Raw genomic sequence first — 19,340 nt, 5'->3', positions numbered from 1 at the left:
AGTCAATCACCCAAGGTTAGAAGTAAATATTCCCCCATAGGCATGTTACTTCTTAACTGTTCATTTGAGGGAGGGTGAGCAGAGAGTTATACCTGTCCCTGAAATAATAGCCATTGTCCAGAACCAGAGCTATCACTGGTATGATTCGTGACAGTTATTTTTATAATGCACATTAGGTGAACTAAGTCTGCTTTTCTACAGATATGCCAGAATGTTTTCCAATTCGTAGAAGATTTTTTTCAGAGTTAACTTAGCATGTGCTGAGGTTCATGGGTTATAAAATTGAGGCTTTCTAGTAACTTAAGCTGGGAAAGAGAAATAAGAAGTGACACAAAACCCTTCTGGGATTCATCCATAATTCAAGAATCACTTGATTTGATCACTTTTACTTCCTACCTTATAGCAACCCACAGCTTTTTCTATGTTATCTTCAGCTTCATAGAGCTGGCCTAGAAATTTGTGTGCCTTGGGATCTCTCTCTTGAACATTAAGATAAGTAGATATGTACCTGTAAGAAAGCAGTTACCATGTCAGTATGTAATGAATAATTCTGAAACAAAACCTGAAACAGACGGTCAAACAACGTAACATAGTTCACTGGTGCTCTGCACTACGAGGGTAAAGAGCAAGCAGAGTGTTTAGTTCCAGGTATCTGTTCTGGGGCCTCAAAAAATAAAAATAAAAAAATTAACCAACATTATTCTGATATGGGCCATCATTACCTGTTTGCCAGCAAATGTGTGTCTAAAATACTGGAGACTTATGTCTGTGAATCACTTAGAAACAGTAACTTACAGAAACTAAAAGATAAAGTTCCGCTATGCTGTTTGAATGACAGCTGTCTGAATAAAGAACACTTTTCAGTCCCCCATTTCCAATTTTTCTTCAGGTTTCCCCATTAGTGATTCAATGGATCTGTATCAAGTAAGTGCTATCAGCACTGTCTGGAAATAACAGTTTTGATCATTCAGTAATAGGTATCAGAAATTGCTTTGTAACAATTCCAGTATCCATTTAATTTCTATAGCAGTAAAGCTCTTTGGAAAACAGAACAAACACATACTTTACCTTTTAGCAAGCTCATACTCTTTCGCTTCATAATAGAGTTTAGCAAAAAAGAATCCTTTCATTGATTTCTGGAGGGGAAAAAACATTGTTATGATAAATATGCTTAAAATATATAATACGTCTATATTTTTGACACAAAATGGCTTAGACAATGTTCCCAGTTAACATATACTGTACTAAGTGACTAAACTTCAGACACATTAGTTATCAACCCTAGTCCAGTTTTTCATTATGGTCTGTAATATTCTCCCCCATAACATCTTTGTAGAGAAAGACCTAATACCATACAGATAGCATACAGTTGGGAAATTAAGGCTACCTAGTGAACCAGAGAAATCCACTGCTTGGTTGTAATAGGAACACCACAATATAATACCCTTGCTGCTAGAAAAGCTTGTTATGCATCCATCCACCAGTAGGGAGATGATTAATTTTTTTAATTATACACTGCAACAGGTCTGTCATCAAACACTGATGTTTAAATATGGCATAGGAATCCCATAGTATTCCCAAACTACACTACTCTTGATTACTCCCTGATAGTTCTCCCCAAAGGGAAAATTTCTGCTTGTGCCACAAAGATATAGTTGTGAGCTGATATTACTACAGATGTTCTGCAAGGGAAGGGAGAAGCAGCCAAAAGTACTTTCTCTCCATTCTACCACCCACTGTATCTCTAACAGTGGAAGATCATCCTTGTGCCTCAGTTGCTCCTATACAGTATTGCTGGAGCAGGAACATGAGTGAAACTGACTAGCTCCTGTCATGGTTCCTGTGCAACAGAGAAACAGGCACTTCTTGACAAAAGGAAGAAGAAAACAGATGAAGGGTAACAAAAAGGATGAGAGATGAGAAAAAGCAGATCCTTTCTCCCTGGACCAATAGAGGTGACATGCACCTGCAGATACTACAAAATCAGGCATGAAGGGGAATGAGGGAGCACCTTATCATTTCTGTAGCAACTCATTTTGGTTAAGTGGAGGATCAACACTGATGGGATAATGAAAAAAAAATCCACCTCCACACCTTCTAGGTGAGAGCAAGTATCACTTCAAAAAAAAGGGTTGTTGGTAAATGAACAAGATAAAAAGATAAAATGGAAGTCTTTGAAAAGTCTCAAAGAAAAAAGTAAAACCAGAAGAGGTGAAAGATGCAGAGAAGCAAGGAGGAAATAAATAAATGACACTAGTGAAATCATTCCAAAAAGAAGGGGGTAAAAAAATGACAACATAAATGAATTGCTAATTAACACTAAGTTTGAATTTTTGTATTTTTTGCTACAAACTTAATTTTACTTGGAACTGTAGCAAAAAAACAAACAAACCAAACATACACCCTTTTCATCTGTAAGACCCTTCAGGAGAATGGTTCAGAACATACAGCCAGAAGCAGCAGATGGGGCCAAAGTCACAGCGAAAATCCACAATAGATACCAATCTCTGTTTAAAAGGATATTTAGTACAAAAGCTTATCCCCTCTTAAATTTGCCCTGGGATTTATTTTGTCTTTGTTTGACTGTAAGCTCCTTGGAGCACAGACCAAAAAAAATCTGTGTGCTCAAACAACAATGTGCCTATAGGGTATGGAAACAACTGATAATTGCTCTTTTTTTCCTCACCAATTAATTCAGCCAACAGTAATTTCTACTCCTCTATCAAGGAAGACAGAAGTAGAAATAAATGTTTTAGATATAATGAAGTTCTGGACTTTTACATGCAAATTGGGTCCAGCCATCAGCTACTGGCAAGCCTCTAATATGCACCAACTGGAAAGGGCCAAGTACTTCTCCTTATCCATCAATGCTAACAAAACCAAGCTAAGATCCTATCATATTTCTACTGGAAGTCCAAGTAACTTATTTCTGAAATACTGGCATCAGCTCTGGAATCTTTACATTTTCGCAAATGTTTTAATAGTTCACAAAAAGATTGTATTATGGATCACTTCTCATATTCACAATTGGGAAACATCCCTGTGTCAGCTACAGAAATTGCTTACGAGAGAGTGCGACACTAGAAAGATTCAATGTATTTTTAAATTTTCTTTAATACAATTTAGGAACTGGAAACAAGGAGAGTCAAAAATCACGTGACCAGCCAGATCTCTGCAAGCCACCAGCAAATGCTCTGAGGAACACTGGTGGTCCACAGACCACAGCTTGAGAACCACTGCATTTGCAGCAAATAAAGACAACCCAAAAAATTATCTATAAAGCATGTAGGGACAAGGTTTTATTGGACACGGAGTGCTTCTGTGAAAAGTGGATGAACTATGGAGGCAGAACATAAGAACGGCCATACTGGGTCAGATCAAAGGTCCATCCAGCCCAGTATCCTGTCTACCCGACAGTGGCTAATGCCAGGTGCCCCAGAGGAAGTGAACCTAACAGGTAATGATCAAATTAAGAACGGTTAGAATTTCTTGGTTTGTTTGTATTATTAAGTTCTCAACCACAATTTTTTTATTTTTTTTAAGAAAGAAAAAATACAACTTTAATCACATTTAAGATCTGGGGCAAATGTAAGATGACCCATTACATTCTAAGCACTACAGCAGACCCTAGCTAGAACACGCGCCTATATAGCTCAAATTCTTTTAGAACGCAGTCGCAGCCATGGCTCCCAAATGTAATTATTTACATTGGTAGTCATGGTAACGCGGTCCCCACGTTACCGCGCATGGATCCCGAATCCTGTGTTCTAGTGGGGGTCCGGTGTATTTCCAATCCCTCAACTCTCTCAAATCACACACTAGATATTAAGTTTCTCTCTTGGTGTTTCAGCACAAAGATTATTTATTTTTGAACAAAAGCATGCATTTTATTTTTTTTTACCCTTTAATAAGACACGTTTAGTTTTTAATCTTCTCCATAAATACTATGTTATTGGACAAATATGTTTGATAAGTTTGAAAAGGTCTGGTGAGCCACATTTCTTTACAATTTCAAGGGATAGTTAATTTCAGTCCCTTCTTAATTTTACAATACAGAAGATCAGGACAAAGGAAGAATGAGAAGTATCTATTTTCCATTATTTACTTTGTGTACATACTGTACAATCAGCTACAACGTTACCAACGTAAAGTCAGCATTCCCTGTTTATGTGTGGGTCTTTCACACAGTGAACAGGAGCAAACATTTAAAAAAGTGTGATGTAACAACAAATAGGTGGTAGGTGTAACTTTTAAATTGAGTAGATTTGTTGACATTGTCTCGGTTGTAAAAGGCATCTGAACCCTATGACTTCCACGATCAACAAAATCTCTGCATGCGTATTTCAATGAGATAGCACCTATGTTTTGTGCACAAATCCTGCCTAAAAAGCTTATTATATATTAAACGCACAGATATGCCTATGAAGCAGTATATAACACTGTTAAATTTCCTGCCACTGCAACATAGAGCAATTATTGATCAGACTAAAACTACAGAACAAATGTTAACAGTTAGGTTTTACGCACTAGACTGACCTCTGGCTCTTCAGAATTAAATGCCTATGTTAAACTATATCAGTTTAGACCACTAGTGATCTGGAGAGCATCTTCTGGGGTCTGCAGAGAGATAACTGGTGACATAGAACTAGCTATAATTTTCATTTCCAAAGTGCATTACCAGATAAGAACGTAATGCATTCTTAGCTAATTCCATGTAAACAATTGTGGTAGTAGCAATGGGGATGTTACAAGCCCATGATCAAGCAGGGAGATAAGTCAGCCAGTTTTTATTAAAATGTGATCCAAGTTTTGTGAAAAAAGTTTGGGCCCTTGAATTACTGCCCTACAAATTAATAACCCTGAAAGCTAAATTACATGTTTTTTTCCTTGATAGCAATACCAGTGTTTATCAGACAAATCAAATCTGCAGCATTGCATTAGCGATTTAAATCCTTTACTTAGCAGATGCAGCAGGACGAGATTCCCTGCACGATCCCATCGCTCTCCCTCAACTCAACTCAACCCAACCGCGGAGGGAAGGTCTAAGGGCTGAAGGAAAAGCGCCCACATCCAAGAGGATGGCTCAGACCCGTCTCCGTTAGAGTCAGGGGACCCGGCTGCTACGCTCGTCTCCCAGCCCCGCCCCCACAGCCAGGGGCCCGGCGTTTGCCACCGGCCCACACAGGGAGAGGCAGGCGGGCCCCGCCCACACCGAATGAGGCCAGGCCGGGGCAGCGGCGTTGAACGCCGGGCTCCCGTCAGACACGGCCCGTGACTCGCTGCCCCTCCAGCCTCCCTGGCGCGGGCGGGGCCTGCTCCGTGGGGCCCCGCCGGTGCCGGATCGGGGCAGCCACCCTGCCCCGGCCGCCCCTCGCAGGCACCAAGTCCCTTCACCCCCCTCCATCGCCAAGGGGCGCCAGTAGCAGAACGCGCCCAGCAGCGACCCAGGCACCCACCTCCCCGCCGATGGACTCGCCCCGTTCCGCGGCCCTCGCTACTGGGGAACAAGCCGCCACCCCAGCCCCGGAATCACCCGGGCGGCGGGCGGGGACGCCCCTCGCGGGGACACCGGCGGGCCGCTCACCTCTTTGGGGGAGGAGGCCGCGGCCTGCACCGAGGCGATGTACCGCTCCACCTCGGCCTTGCTGCGCCTCATGGTCGTGGCGCGCGCTGGGCTCCCCGGGCCGCTCACTCACTGAGCGAAACCGAAACGCCGCCTCGAACCCCCTGCTCGCCAGCTTCGCTCGCGCTGCGCCTACAGGCGTAAGATTGGGGAGGGGGACGCTCGCGCGCGGCGCGCTACGTATGTGTGCGTCGTCACCGCTTGCGGAAGCGGAAATTACGTATGTCAGCTTGCGCGCCCCCCCTTTCCTGTCCTGTCTCGTCCCTGGCCCTTCGCCTGTCCTGGCGGCGGCGCCCTCCCGGCGCGTTCTTTGTCTAGTCACAGTCACCGGGAGCCAATCGCAGCGAGCGTTGGGGGAGGGGGGGCGGAAGAGTGGGTGCGCGTGCCCAGAACCCACCTGTACAACTGCCAACCGCCATTGCTACTGGACATCTTCAGGGATAACGGGGTGGGGGAGGGGAGGGCCAAGGCCTGTCACCTCTGGCTGCAGGGCCGGCTTTAGGTCAATTCAACCAATTCCCCTGAATCCGGCCCTGCGCCTAAGAGGGCCCCGTGCCCAAGCCCCGGTACAGTGTACCGGAGTGTCCCGGTTTCCCCAGGGGGCTGTTTAAAGGGCCTGGGGCTCCCAGCTGCCTCTGCTGCACCCCTTGCCTTGCCTGCAGCCAGCCCCTGTCTCCAGCCAGCCCTGCACCCTCTGCCCGCTGCCAGCCCCTGCTGAACCCCTCATCCTGCCTGCACTAGCCCTACAACCCCTGTCCTGCCCGCACCAGCCCCGCCCCCTCCTGCCCTGCCTGCAGCCAGCCCTGCACCCCCTGCCCACAGCCAACCCTTGCCGCACCCTCTGCCCTGTCTCCAGCCAACCCCTGCCGCACACCCCTGCGGCTCTGCCCGAGGCTGGCCAGCCCCCCACACACCCCTGCCCGTGCCAGCTCTGCACCCCCTGCCCAGTCTCCAGCCATCCCCTGCCGCACCCCCCCACCTGGCCTGAAGCTAGCCAGTCCCGCACTCCTCTGTCTCCAGCCCTGCCAACCCCTGCCACACGCTCCTGCGGCCCTGCCTGAAGCCAGCCAGCCCGCCCCACACACCCCTGTCTCCAGCCAGCCCCGCACCCCTTGCCCTGCCTGCAGCCAGCCCCTACCTCCAGTCAGCCCCTGCCCTGCCTCCAGCCAGCCCCATGTCCACTGGTGCCCTGCAGTTCCCAGGGCAGTAATCCTGCACACCTGCTTCAATGAGGGAGTCTGGGAGCAGCTAGGACCCACACATGTGCACACACCCCCCCCCAGGGAGTGGCGGGGACCCACACATGTGAAACCGATCAACAGCATATATGACACAATGTACATAATATATAATTTTATTTATATAGTTATGGAAAGTAAATAATACATGAACAACAAGGAGTCTGGTGGCACCTTAAAGACTAACAGATTTATTTGGGCATAAGCTTTCGTGAGTTAAAACCTCAAATAATACATGGAAGAAATGAAAAGTTTTTTTTTTTTTTTTGTTAGTCATCTCTGCCGGGACCCCGCCAAAAATGTTCAAATTGGGCCCCGCACTTCATAAAGCTGGCCCTGTCTGGCTGGCCTGTAAATCGTGGGGTGGGGGCTAGTATGAAGAGGAGGGTGATCAGTTGTCCATGGCCAGTGGTGGCAGGACAAGAAGTAACGGGGGCTTAATCTGCAGTGGGGGGGAGGGAGGGGGTTAGGTTAGATCTAAGATAAAACTTTTTTTAATGTTAAGGGAAGTTGAACTGTGCAACAGGCGTCCAAGGGCGGTCCTGGCGTCCCTGCCATTGGAGGTTTTTAAGACCAGGTTGCACAAGCACCTGTCAGGGGTGGCCTAGGCTAACTCAGTCCTGCCTCAGCGTTAAGGGGCTGGACTTGAGGACGTCTCAAGGTCCCCTAAAGCCCTGCATTTCCATGATACAAAAGGGATGACGAGAGGCTGGGTAGGGCTCATGTGAACTCTGTCACAGAAACGTGTTTGTCCATGAGATCAGCATGGTAGAGGTTTATGTCTGTGACATCAATTGTTTTCCACTATGGCCATCTTCATCTTCAGTTAATATTCTTCTGAGATTAGAATTTATACAGAATAGGATTAATCCTCAGATCAAGCCTGTGATTGACTACCTGGAGCTATTATGATGTGTTTATCATGAGTCCAAGTTACTTCAACAACTGTATAACTCTGTTTCCTTCAGCTCTCTGTACAGCACCCTGACCAGCAAAATTATCCAGGAAGAAATAGGAGTCAATTTCCTTCTTCCTTAAAGCCATTGTTAATACATGATCCAGTAAGACAATGGTTCTCAATCAGGCATACATGTCTCCCTGGGGTACACAGAGATTTTCCAGGGGGTACATCAACTCATCTAGATATTTGCCTAGTTTTACAACAGGCTACATAAAAAGCACTACAAAGTCAGTACAAACTAAAATTTCATTCAATGACTTATTTATACTGCTCTATATACTATACACTGAAATATAAGTACAATATGTACATTCCATGGTAAAATGAGAAAGTAAGCAATTTTTCAATAATATTGTGCTGTGACACGTTTGTATTTTTATGTCTGATTTTGTAAGAAAGTACTTTTCAAGTGAGGTGAAACTTGTAGGTACACAAGACAAATCTGACTCCTGAAAGGGGGATAGTAGTTTGGAAAGATTGAGAGCCACTTCTGTAAGAGACCCTGGGAGTATATGTCAGATCAAATAATAATCAGAATTTGGGGTGGGGGAATACAACCTACCATCTATATGTAACTGGGAATATTGAAAGTACGCCTCCTTTAGGCACTTGTTTAGATGTTTCAGATGGAGCCCTGTTTGTTCCTGGTCCTCAAAATAGAATGAGGACCAACTGTTGATATGGAATTGGTTGTAGTGCTCTGAAGTACTACCAAATTCCTGGCCATGAAAAATGCGTCACAGACCGTGAAATCTGGTCTTTTATGTGATTTTACCCTCTACTATACAGATTTCATGGGGGAGACCAGCATTTCTCAAATTAGGGGTCCTGACCCAAAAGGGAGTTGCAAGATTATTTTAGGGGGGGTCACAGTATTGCCACCCTTACTTCTGTATTGCCTTCAGAGCTGGGTGGTCAGAGAGCGGCGGCTGTTGGCCAGGCACCCAGCTCTAAAGGCAGCATCCCACCAACAGCAGCGCAGAAGTAAGGATGGCATGCTACCTTATTGCTACCCTTACTTCAGTGCTGCTGCCTTCAGAACTGGGCAGCCAGAGAGTGGTGGCTGCTGACTGAGGGCCCAGCTCTGCAGGTAGCAACCTAGAAGTAAGGGTGACAATACCATACCATGCTACCCTTACTTCTGGCAGCGGTTCTGCCTTTAGAACTGGGCTCCCAGCCAGTAGCCGCTGCTCTCCAGGTGCCCAGCTCTGAAGGCAGCGCCACCAGCAGCAGCAGCACAGAAGTACCGCAACCCCCCTACAACTTTGTGACCCCCCCCCCCATAAATCCTTTTTGGGTCAGGACCTCTACTACGCTGTGAAATTTCAGATTTAAATAGGTGAAATCATGAAATTTATTATTTTTAAAATCCTATGACCATGCAATTGACCAAAATGGCCCATGAAATTGGTAGGAATCTATAGATGATGGATGGTTTCATTCATGTCCACACATTTCTATGGCCTGCTTGAGATAAGGAAGAGACAAAATTGTGGCTTTGATTCTTGCACCACTACAGAGTATGTCCAGTGTCCTCATTTTGATCAAAGCCATAAGAAGCCATTTGCTTCCAAACTGAAAAAATGTGGCACAAATTTGGGGGGGGGCAGGTCTAACTTGAGACAGGGCTTATTGGGAGTCATGCAGATTGGTCTGAGACAACTCAGGACAACTGCTGACTTTGCCTCAGCACCTTGGATTTGTTCAAGCTATGACTTGCAAAGTGGTATTCTCTTTCATACTGCAGAGGCTGTTTCAACTTGCCAAATGACCTGCATTCCTTTCTGTAGCATCTGGCAGGAGCCAGGATTGTACATCTGGTTTTGTGATGATTCTGAATAGCTCCACTTTCCATAAAGTTTCCCACTGTAGCGCTAAGACAGTTTAGGAACTGATTTGCCTGAGTTGTCTGATCTCAGTAACTAGACCCTGTATATCTGCATTAAAGAGATAGGACCCCATATATTTTTCAGGGAGAAGCTGTTTGGCTATGGGATTTTTTAAATTGTAGACGACCTTGTGATACTGTCCACCCATGTTAGCAATTCTTGTGACTGCACATTGTGTGTCAAATAACATTTAATACTTCTATTTGTTTTTATTGATTGTCATTATTGCAGGGCTCATGCTGACAGATTTCATACTCAGGGGAGGGAGATGAGGTGACACCTGCTTCAATGTGGCTGCCTGTAAAAGGCCTGTTTAGTGAAGAGGCCACTCTTTCAGGTAAAAAAGAAAATTCTGTTTGAAACACTGAGTCCCTCACAACCAGGGAAGATAGCCATGTTTATCTTTAGTCGTGACACCGCTGGGGCAGCAGATAAAACCAGAAGGAACTTCAAGGAGAGCCAGTGACAGACAGGTCAGGTTCTGCCGCCAAGCTGCCCCCGCATGCTAAAATACCTGTTGTAATTGATCTGTGGATCTTAGCATGATAAAGAGGAGTGACTAGGACTAAATGGCAGGTCAGGGTATGCTACCAATTATGTACATATATTATAACATTTACACAGTACCGCTGCCACACAATGATGTCCTCAGTGATGCCCAGGTCTTTTTCCTGAATTGTTACAGTTAACTTAGAACACAATAAGTGTATGGATTTAACTTACTTTTCAATGTTTATTACCTTGCATTTGTCATCAGTGAATTTCATATAGGATCATGCATCCGACGAAGTGGGTATTCACCCACGAAAGCTTATGCTCCAATACGTCTGTTAGTCTATAAGGTGCAACAGGACTCTTAGTCGCTTTTTACAGATTCAGACTAACATGGTTACCCCCTGATATGGGATCATGTTAGCCACTCACTAGCTAGAGTTGGGCCCTCTGAAATTCCTTGGTCTTTTCTAGTTTTGATTATAATGAGTAAGATAGATAAATTTATTCTGCATAGTTGTTAAATATCAAATGTGACCTGTGTGCTAATGTGAAAATGTGTGGTGGCGGATTGTCTGTGTTGGATGGGGATGGGCGACGTTCGGGGTAAATTTCAAAACTAGCCTATTTAAATTATTTTATTCTAGGAAAAGTTAGCAACTATTTTATGCGAAACATTTCCTAGACAATTCAACTATCCACTGAGCGGTATTTGAAATTTAAAAGCTAAATTTAATTTATTAAAGTGGGAAATAGACAGACTGTAGTTCTGCTTTAAGGGAAAAGTACAGTAAGGGAAATACAGCCTTAACTATGGAGCCACTTCTGACAGTTCAATAATACAACAGAAACTGGGCTGTATTCCGTGTAGCACTAATAAGGCTAATTAGAGAACATATACGGGGTCTCTCACCTTCACCACCAAACATCCCTTTAAGAAAAAGTCAGACAAGTTATATTCTATAGCCTTTATTAATCACACTGGGAAGCTTGGCATTTAAACCAACTAAGGGATATTTTTTCTTCAAGATATGAAATGAGACTTTAGTTGGTAAAATATAATCCTATACAATCTGTTTAGGTTGCTATAATAAAGGAAAAAAAAGATTTATTAATTTTGTTAAACAAGTTTGCCATACTACTGCACTTTTATAAAGGAAGGGAAAAAAACCCCTAGATTCTTTATGAATACAAATGAATAGCATAAGACTTAAAAGTATGTTATAGGGAATTCTGATCAGTTTGGACCCAGTCCTTCAAGGCTGACATGGAAGCTGAAGGTGCTCAGCACCTTCCAGGATAGACCATTTATATATCCACTCACTGGTGTAAAAGTAACATTCAGAGATGAAAGAGAATTATTTCATGTACTATTAAAAAATTAATTCAGCCTAGAAGCAACATGATGTATTTTTTAAAATTCAGGTGTTCTCAATATTTGAAAAACAAACAAACAAACAAACTTCATACGTCCTATAGAGTTGAAGTAGTTAAAGCATATTATCTCTTATAATACCTGGTATACATTTTCTGCATAAAAATATAAAATAAAAATAAAACTGTATATATATTTAATGCATCAATTTTTTTGAATACTATTGTGAAAGATACAGAAGAATAAGGCACAAAAAGTAAGTAAAATACAAAAACACTCATGAATGTTATTGGATTATTTTAAACGGAACATAGCAAAATTCAGGTAGCTCTGAATATGCATATTTCTTGCAACAGGAATATGTTTTCTATATTTCTATTACAACTTTTAAGTCTGATATACAAAGATTAATTATGTAAGAATTATCTATTAAAGGCACTACACTTTTGCAGTGGTTGTACTTAGAAGTTTGACTTTCTTCAGAGACATTTAAAATAAGGCTTCATAATGACTACTTGGATCTGAATCTAAAAATGAATAGTTCCATAAAAAGTGATGCTACAGTCATTTAGAGACTTACAAACATGCTTAATTCTGTGCACGAGTATTACCATTAACTTCAACGGCACTATTTGTGTACAGAAAGCTAGGCTTGTCTGTTAAGTCCTTGCAGGATATGCGCAAGCAGATCTTATGTCTGCACAGAATCCCACTGATATCAGTGGGCACAAGGCAGATCCAACTGCAGTACCAGAGCCATAAGAGTTTAACATGAATTTGTATCTATTAAATCTAACAATTTACTATGCAAGTACAATCTACATATCAACAAATATGTATACATGTAAATATCAAATACAGAATTGAAGATATATTTTGGTTTTGCTAGTAATGAGGTTTATATAAAATGTAGAGGGCTTTTAGATGCATGTTTTGCGGGAGATAAGAGGAAAGTACTTTAGTATGAAGCTAGTCATGCATCAAGGAAACTCATTTTCTTTGCTTATGTATTGCTGATTGCAGCCTCAAAGAAAAATAAAATAAAAGTCAAGTAATATCTGTAATATTTTCTCTTTTTGCACAGGAAGATGAGATTAGAAGGAGGCTTTACTTCCTCCCTAAAGTTTCAGCTAGTTTCTTCAATCTTTTCTTCAGCTCCAAAGGAAACTTCTCATAGCATTTCTTGCAGACAGGCTTCATATCAAATTCAACAAATTTGTTCCTACAAATGATATAAAAGGAAAAATATCTTTAGTGAAAGAGATTTCAAAGAGTATTTGAAGCATGCCATATTGACATAGTACAGGCAGCAAAATAATGCTTTTTCAGTATTTTGCTCAATATATACATGGAGCTAAGATTATAAATGATATAGCAAGACAGCAAATGTAGATGTATACTTGAATCTATTTTTTTAGGATACATACAATTATATTTGTTATTAGCAGTACCCAGCTTTGTCACTGGGTGCCAACATTCAGGAAGGAAAACCCAAATTCAGGAGAGACTTTTTATTTTTTTAACCGTGGCAGGTTAAGTACAGGTGAATTTGCTAAAGGTGACAGATTTGAGTTTTGAAAGATTGAGATGGCCAGTCATTGCACATATAGTCAATATTTATGCGAAAGAGACATGAAAGTAAATAGCGGAAGTGAAAGAAACAACTGTACAGGAAAACAGAAGCAAAAATAGAGAACTTTTGGATACTGAGGAAAATTGTTTTATGCAATACTGTATGTTGTGCAACCACTGAATTGTAAACCTAACAGTAAAGATACACACTATATTTTCAGAAGTCTGTAGACACCAGCATTATGGACCTACAGATATCTGATGTGGGTGTAGGCAAGGACTTTTATTTAGAAGATGCTATGAATTTCCATACTGGATCAGAGCAGTGGCCATATATAATTATCCTGTCTCTGACAGTTGCAAGTACTAGCTGCTTCAGAGGAAAATGGAAAAAACCCTTACAGACGGCAGTTATGAGCCAGTTTGCCCATGAGACAGGAAGTGCCACTGTATCTACAAAACACAAATTGCTATCAAATGCACAATAAACAAACAAAAACCAGAAAAATAAAATGCCATTTAATTTCTTTCAATTGTAGTAATCTCGAGTTACTTAAAACAATACATACTAAATTTTCAGATGGAAATATAATTTTCAAGTTGACGGTGTCTGATATTTTAACAAGTCTTTTCAATAACTAAACAATAAAAAACTCTTCTGTTTATCAATCCATATTGGACATGATTTTCTGATCTCCAATGGGATTCCCTGAGCTGTTAATTTAAATGTCACTTTGCAGCAATATGATGGATTATAACAGGAGACTCAGTCCAATGTGAATTATAAAATTTATTTAAAAAAAATCAAAAACCTTCTCACTATAAAGAACTTTTGGAGAACTCCAAAAAACAAAATATAAACTCTTTATAAACTGTAAGAAACAAGTCAATTACTATTCAAAGGGCATCTTGACAGAGTTTGCAAAAAACGGTTACCCACCTTTTTATAACAGTTGTTCTTCGAGATGTGTTGCTCATGTCCATTCCATTATAGGTGTGTACACGCACACGTGTGCAGCCATCGGAAACTTTTGCTTTAGTGGTACCCGTAGGGCCGGCTGTGACACCCTCTGGAGTGCCGCACTCATGGCATGGTGTATCAGGCGCCGTCGGTTCCTTCTTGCCGACAACTCCAACAGAGGGGCAGGAGGGCGGGTAATGGAATGGACATGAGCAACACATCTTGAAGAACAACCGTTACAAAAAGGTGGGGGTAACCATTTTTTCTTTGTTGAGTGCTTGCTCATGTCGATTCCATTGTAGGTGACTTATAGGCAGAATCCCAGGAGGTGGGCTTGAAGTTCACAATCTTGCAGATTGTAGTACTGCTCTGCCAAAACGAGCATCAGCCTGAGCCTGCTGGATCAGCGCGTAGTGCGAGGCAAATGTGTGGACGGACGACCAGGTTGCGGCATGGCAAATTTCCTGGTTCGGCACCTGAGTGAGGAAGGCCGCCGCCCGAGTGGAGTGGACCATCACAATCGGTGGCGGAGGCACATTCACCAGCTCGTAGCAGTAGCAGATACAAGCTGTGATCCAGGACAAGATCCTTTGGGTGGACACTGGAAAACCCTTCATTTGGTCTGCGACAGCAACAAACAGCTGCGGAGACTTACGGAATCGCTTCATTCTATGTTGAAGGCCAGAGCTCCCCTAATGTCCAAGGTGTGCAGCCTGCGTTCCTCATCCCTCGCATGAGGCTTAGGGCAAAGGACTGGAAGATATATGTCCTGACTCGCGTGGAACTGAGAGACGACCTTGGGCAGAAAGGCCAGGTGCAGACGCAGCTGGACTTGTCCTTATAGAAGATCGTATATGTAGAAGCTTGGACGTGAGCGCCCTGATCTCAGACACCCTACGGGATGAAGTTATAGCGACCAAAAAGGAGACATTCCAGGATAACAGCAGAAGGGAGCAGGAAGCCAGGAGCTCAAAGGGGGGCCCTGTGAGCCTGGAGAGCACAAGGTTCGGGTCCCAAGGAGGGACCGGGTCTCGGACATGCGGGTAAAGGCACTCCAGACCTTTCAGAAACCGGGCTGTCATGGGATGGGCAAAGACTGACCTGCCTTGAAACGGAGGGTGGAAAGTCGAAATGGCCGCCAGGTGCACCTTGATCGAGGATAGCAACAGGTCCTGGAGCTTCAGGTGTAGTAAATAGTCCAGGACATCCTGCAGGTGGGCCTCTTCCAACCCAGATATGGCAATCCGTGGCTCAACACGTGAACTGATTCCATTTCAATACATAGGTAGCCCTAGTGGGGGGCTTCCTGCTACTCAGCAAGACTTGCTGGACACTGGCAGAACACTGCTGCTCCTCCCTGCAGAAACCACGCCGTCAGGTGCAGGACCACCATGTTCGGGTGTAGCAGATTGCCATGGTTGTGGGACAGTAGATCTGGCCGAAGAGGCAGCTGTAACAGGATGGCTGCTGAAAGGCTCAGGAGCATGGCAAAGCAGTGCTGAGAGGTCATGCCGGGGCTATGAGGATGACTGAAGCTTTGTCTTGCTTCACCTTGAGCAGGACCTTGTGGATCAGCGGCACCGGCAGAAAGGCGTACATGAGTGCTCCCGACCATGGGATCAGGAAGACGTCTGACAGGAAGCCCTTGTCCCTGCCCGGCAGAGAACAGAACTGTGGCACTTCCTGTTCTGTCTGGACGTGAAAAGATGCAGCTGGGGCGTCCCCCACCGTCGGAAGATCAGGTTGACCACCTCCGAATTGAGCGGCCATTCATTGTGAGACAAGAAACTCCTGCTTAGGCGATCTGCCAGGATGTTCTTGGTACCGGGCAGGTGGGCGGCCACCAAGTGAACGTCCTGCTGCTCACAAAAGTCCCAAAGGCTGAGCGCTTCCTGAAAGAGGGCTGAAGACCTGGCGCCACTCTGCCTGTTCATGTAGTACATTGCGGCAGTATTGTCTGTCAGGACCTGCACCACCTTGCCTTCCAGGTGGGGCAGGAAAGTTTGGCATGCCAGGTGAACCGCTCTGAGTTCCCTGACATTGATATGAAGGGCTAAGTCGTGTTGCAGCCAACAGCCCCCCAGACCAGGTCTGACGCATCTGAGACCACGGTGAGCAAGGGTGACAGGGTTACGAAAGGGACTCCCCGCAGCACCAACTTGGGATCCTGCCACCAGTTGAGCGGTGAGAGGACATGACTCAGCACCGTGACCACTCGGTCCAGGGGGTGCCTGCTGGGATTGTAGATTGAGGCCAGCTACATTTGTAGGGGCCTCAGATGAAGCCAGGCATGGCTTACGACGTAGGTGCATGTGGCCCATCAGTTGCAGGCACGTGTGGGTCGTGGTGAGCGGTTGGCTCTGTATGTGGGTGATCAGGTTTGACATGGCTTGAAAACGCGCTTCTGGCAGGAATGCCCTGGCCCGCCTGGAGTCGAGAACTGCACAGGTGAACTCTATCCATTGAACCAGTGCTAATGTGGATTTTTCTGTGTTTATTAGGAGACCCAAGTGCAGATGGAGCGCACAAGATCGAGGCTCCTCTGGACCTCCTCTGAAGACCTGCGCTTGTTGAGCCGGTTGTCGAGATATGGGACGATCTGAACCCCTCGACACCTCAGGTAAGCCACCACCAACGCCATGCATTTCGTGAAGACCCTGAGGGCTGAGGACAGGCCAAAGCGCAGCGTCATAAACTGGAAGTGGCGCCCTGCCACTATAAAGGGCAGGAAACGTCTGTGCCCCGGGAAGATAGAGACATGAAAGTAAGCGTCTTTTAAGTCGAGAGCAGCGTACCAGACCCCCGGACCCAGAGAAGGAATGATGGAAGCCAGGGATACCATGTGGAACTTCAACAAAGACTTGTTAAGGCCCTGTAGGTCCAGGATGGCTCTGAGCCTCCCATTTGCCTTTGGGATTAGGAAGTAGCGGGAGTAGAATCCTCTTCCTTGCATATCCCGAGGAAGCTCCTCCACAGCCCCCAGGCGTAGGAGGTTCTCAACCTCCTGAATAAGGAGCTTGTGTGTGTGTGTGTGTACGTGTGTACACGCAGAACATGGGGCGGCCAAAAATTGCAGGGTGTAGCCCCAAGCCACTATGTCCAGGACCCAACGGTCTGAGATAACCCGCAACCAGGCCGAGTGGTCAGAGAAAAGGCGGTCAAGGAAAGGGCAGGAAGGATCTGGGCAGTTGGCTAGTGCGTCGCTCCCAAGCACACTGGTGTTTTGCCAGACCAGGCTGCGCAGGAGATCGGGATTATGAAGGGCAGCGGCGGTTGAACCCAGTGTCCCTTTTCCTTCTAGGTCCCTGCTGAGGCTGCCACTGCCTAGGAGGTGGGGAGGCCGGAATGGCTGCCTAGACGACTGAGGCGTGTGCATCCCCAGGAGCGGAGGGTCGCCTTTGTGTCCTGTAAGTCATGCAGACGCGCATCTGTTTGATCAGAAAACAGGCTGACACCATCAAATGGAAGGTCCTGGAGCTGCGTGCATGATCACCGCTGAGGTGACCACTCGGGCAGCTGAATCGGCAGCATCCTAGGCCATCTGGAGAGAGGACCGAGCAGCCGCGGTCCCTTCCTCGACCAGGGTGGTGAATTCCTGGGCCGCTTCCTTGGACATGAACTTTAGGAGAGAGCCCCACAAGTTAAAATTGTAGCGGCCCAAGAGGGCATGGTGATTTGCCACCCGAAACTGGAGCCTAGCCATAGAAAAAAATCTTTCGGCCAAGTAAGTCCAGTCTTTTCGCCTCTTTATTCTTAGGGGTAGAACTGGAGTCGGAGGCGGGTCCTTTCTGGGGGAGGAACCCCCCCATGGCCGAACCCTTCAACGGGTCTGGAGTGGGTGTAAGGTGCAAACAGAGTCCCTTGCCCGGAGTGGGCGTAAGGTGCGAACAGAGTCCCTTGCCCGGTCTTGGCTGGTGCCGTCTTCTTAGGCTTCTTTTTTGGCACTGGTGACGGGGATCGGTGCTGGGAGGACCCCGGTGCCGGAGGTGTGCTACATACCGAAGTTGAAGCGCTAGATGCCAGTTCGGGCCACAGTGGCTCCGAAGCTGGATGCAGGGCACCCTGCATCTGGAGGGCCCTGAGGCAGATGTCGTTCTCCTTCTGAGTCTGTGGATGAAAGTACTGGCACATATGATAATGCTCCTTTATATGGGTTTCCCAGAGGCACTGTAAACAGCTCTTCTGTGGGTCACTAATAGGCATAGGCCTGTTACAGGATGAGCAGGGCTTGAAACATGGAGATCGGGGCATGCCCTCCGCGGGTGAAGTTCCCGCTTGGACACTATCTAACTAAACACTTAACGGGTACTTAACTACTAACTAACAATGCTTAAAACTATTTACAGAGAAGCACAAGGCTAAACAGATGAAGAAAAACCACTGACCACTTGCGAAGCAAGGGACAGAGGCACTCCGATTAACCACCATGGGCGGTAAGAAGGAACTGAGAAGGCGCAGGGCTGGCGGCACTCCAGAGGGCACCACAGCTGGCCCTACAGGTACCGCTAAGGCAAAAGTCTCCAACGGCTGCGCACACGGGCGCGCGCACACCTACCATGGAATGGACATTAGCAAGCACTCAAAGAAGAATATGTGGATTTGCATACACCCATCCCTGCTACTGAATTATGGTTATATGTCTAATTGAGTGCTGTTGTGATAAGTAATTTAAAAATGGAGCAAAATGTTAATGTTAGTGAAAAACTAACTAACTAATGTTAATGTTAGTAAAACAAGAAAATGTACTCTGCATACAATATTGTTTTCAGGGACTGACATTTTATATTAGCTTAAAAACTATTTTGTGGGATGTTAAAATGGAAGCACAAGGCATTTACTAAAAGTGGAATTTCAAAACTATCAGGTTTTCACAGCTAGCTTCTAAATCTGCATTCCCCAAGTTTTCTAAGCATAATCCTGCATTTGAGCATGCAGATAGGCAGGTGGACAGCTAACTATTCAGCCTGCATGCACACAAATGCCTACTGGCATATGTAATTAACTATATGCACAAAAGATATGAAATTTGGGAATCTGGAATGAAATCAGAGCTATACGGTAGTCTAAAACAGTTTGTTCAGCAAGGTACGGATTTTTCTCCGAGAAGTCCAAAATTTATGAATTTTGCTGTTTAAGAAACCTTGCAAGCTCAATTTCAGAGCACAATGGCCTAAACTTAACATATTAAAATGTAGTGTTCAAAATTTCAAATCATAGATATGTGGAAAT

The 19,340-nt window shown here is 44.9% G+C and overlaps 2 protein-coding genes and 1 long non-coding RNA gene across 17 annotated transcripts in view; 1 reads left to right on the top strand and 2 right to left on the bottom strand.

The window, feature by feature from the left end:
- Positions 1-5,901, bottom strand: part of LOC101947983 (E3 SUMO-protein ligase RanBP2) — a 66,717-nt gene extending 60,816 nt beyond the window's left edge. For 2 of the 3 annotated variants that reach the window (XM_005306956.5, XM_042854312.2), the window contains exons 1-3: positions 5,585-5,901; positions 1,069-1,136; positions 397-508 (exon numbers count right to left, since the gene is read on the bottom strand). In XM_005306956.5, coding sequence (XP_005307013.2) covers positions 397-508; positions 1,069-1,136; positions 5,585-5,656 — 252 coding nt within the window. In that variant the 5' untranslated portion in view covers positions 5,657-5,901. The remainder of the gene's footprint in view (positions 1-396; positions 509-1,068; positions 1,137-5,584) is intronic. The other variant, XM_065580958.1, reaches the window with a different exon arrangement.
- Positions 5,902-11,156: 5,255 nt separating this feature from the next.
- Positions 11,157-19,340, bottom strand: part of LIMS1 (LIM zinc finger domain containing 1) — a 137,729-nt gene continuing 129,545 nt past the window's right edge. For all 13 annotated transcript variants that reach the window (XM_008166723.4, XM_065580962.1, XM_065580968.1 and 10 more), the window contains one exon: positions 11,157-12,800. Coding sequence is in view for 6 of the 13 variants with exons in the window: in XM_065580962.1 (XP_065437034.1) it covers positions 12,686-12,800 (115 nt within the window). In the remaining 7 variants the exon portion in view is untranslated. The remainder of the gene's footprint in view (positions 12,801-19,340) is intronic.
- Positions 16,046-18,786, top strand: LOC135980793 (uncharacterized). The gene is made up of 3 exons (XR_010597694.1): positions 16,046-16,731; positions 17,413-17,835; positions 18,458-18,786. It is a non-coding gene; the product is annotated as an uncharacterized LOC135980793 (long non-coding RNA).

Source organism: Chrysemys picta, chromosome 1 (genome assembly GCF_011386835.1).
Source record: "Chrysemys picta bellii isolate R12L10 chromosome 1, ASM1138683v2, whole genome shotgun sequence".
Lineage (NCBI taxonomy): Eukaryota > Metazoa > Chordata > Testudines > Emydidae > Chrysemys > Chrysemys picta.
Note: the sequence above shows the minus strand (reverse complement) of the source record. Positions and strands in the feature narration are given on the sequence as shown.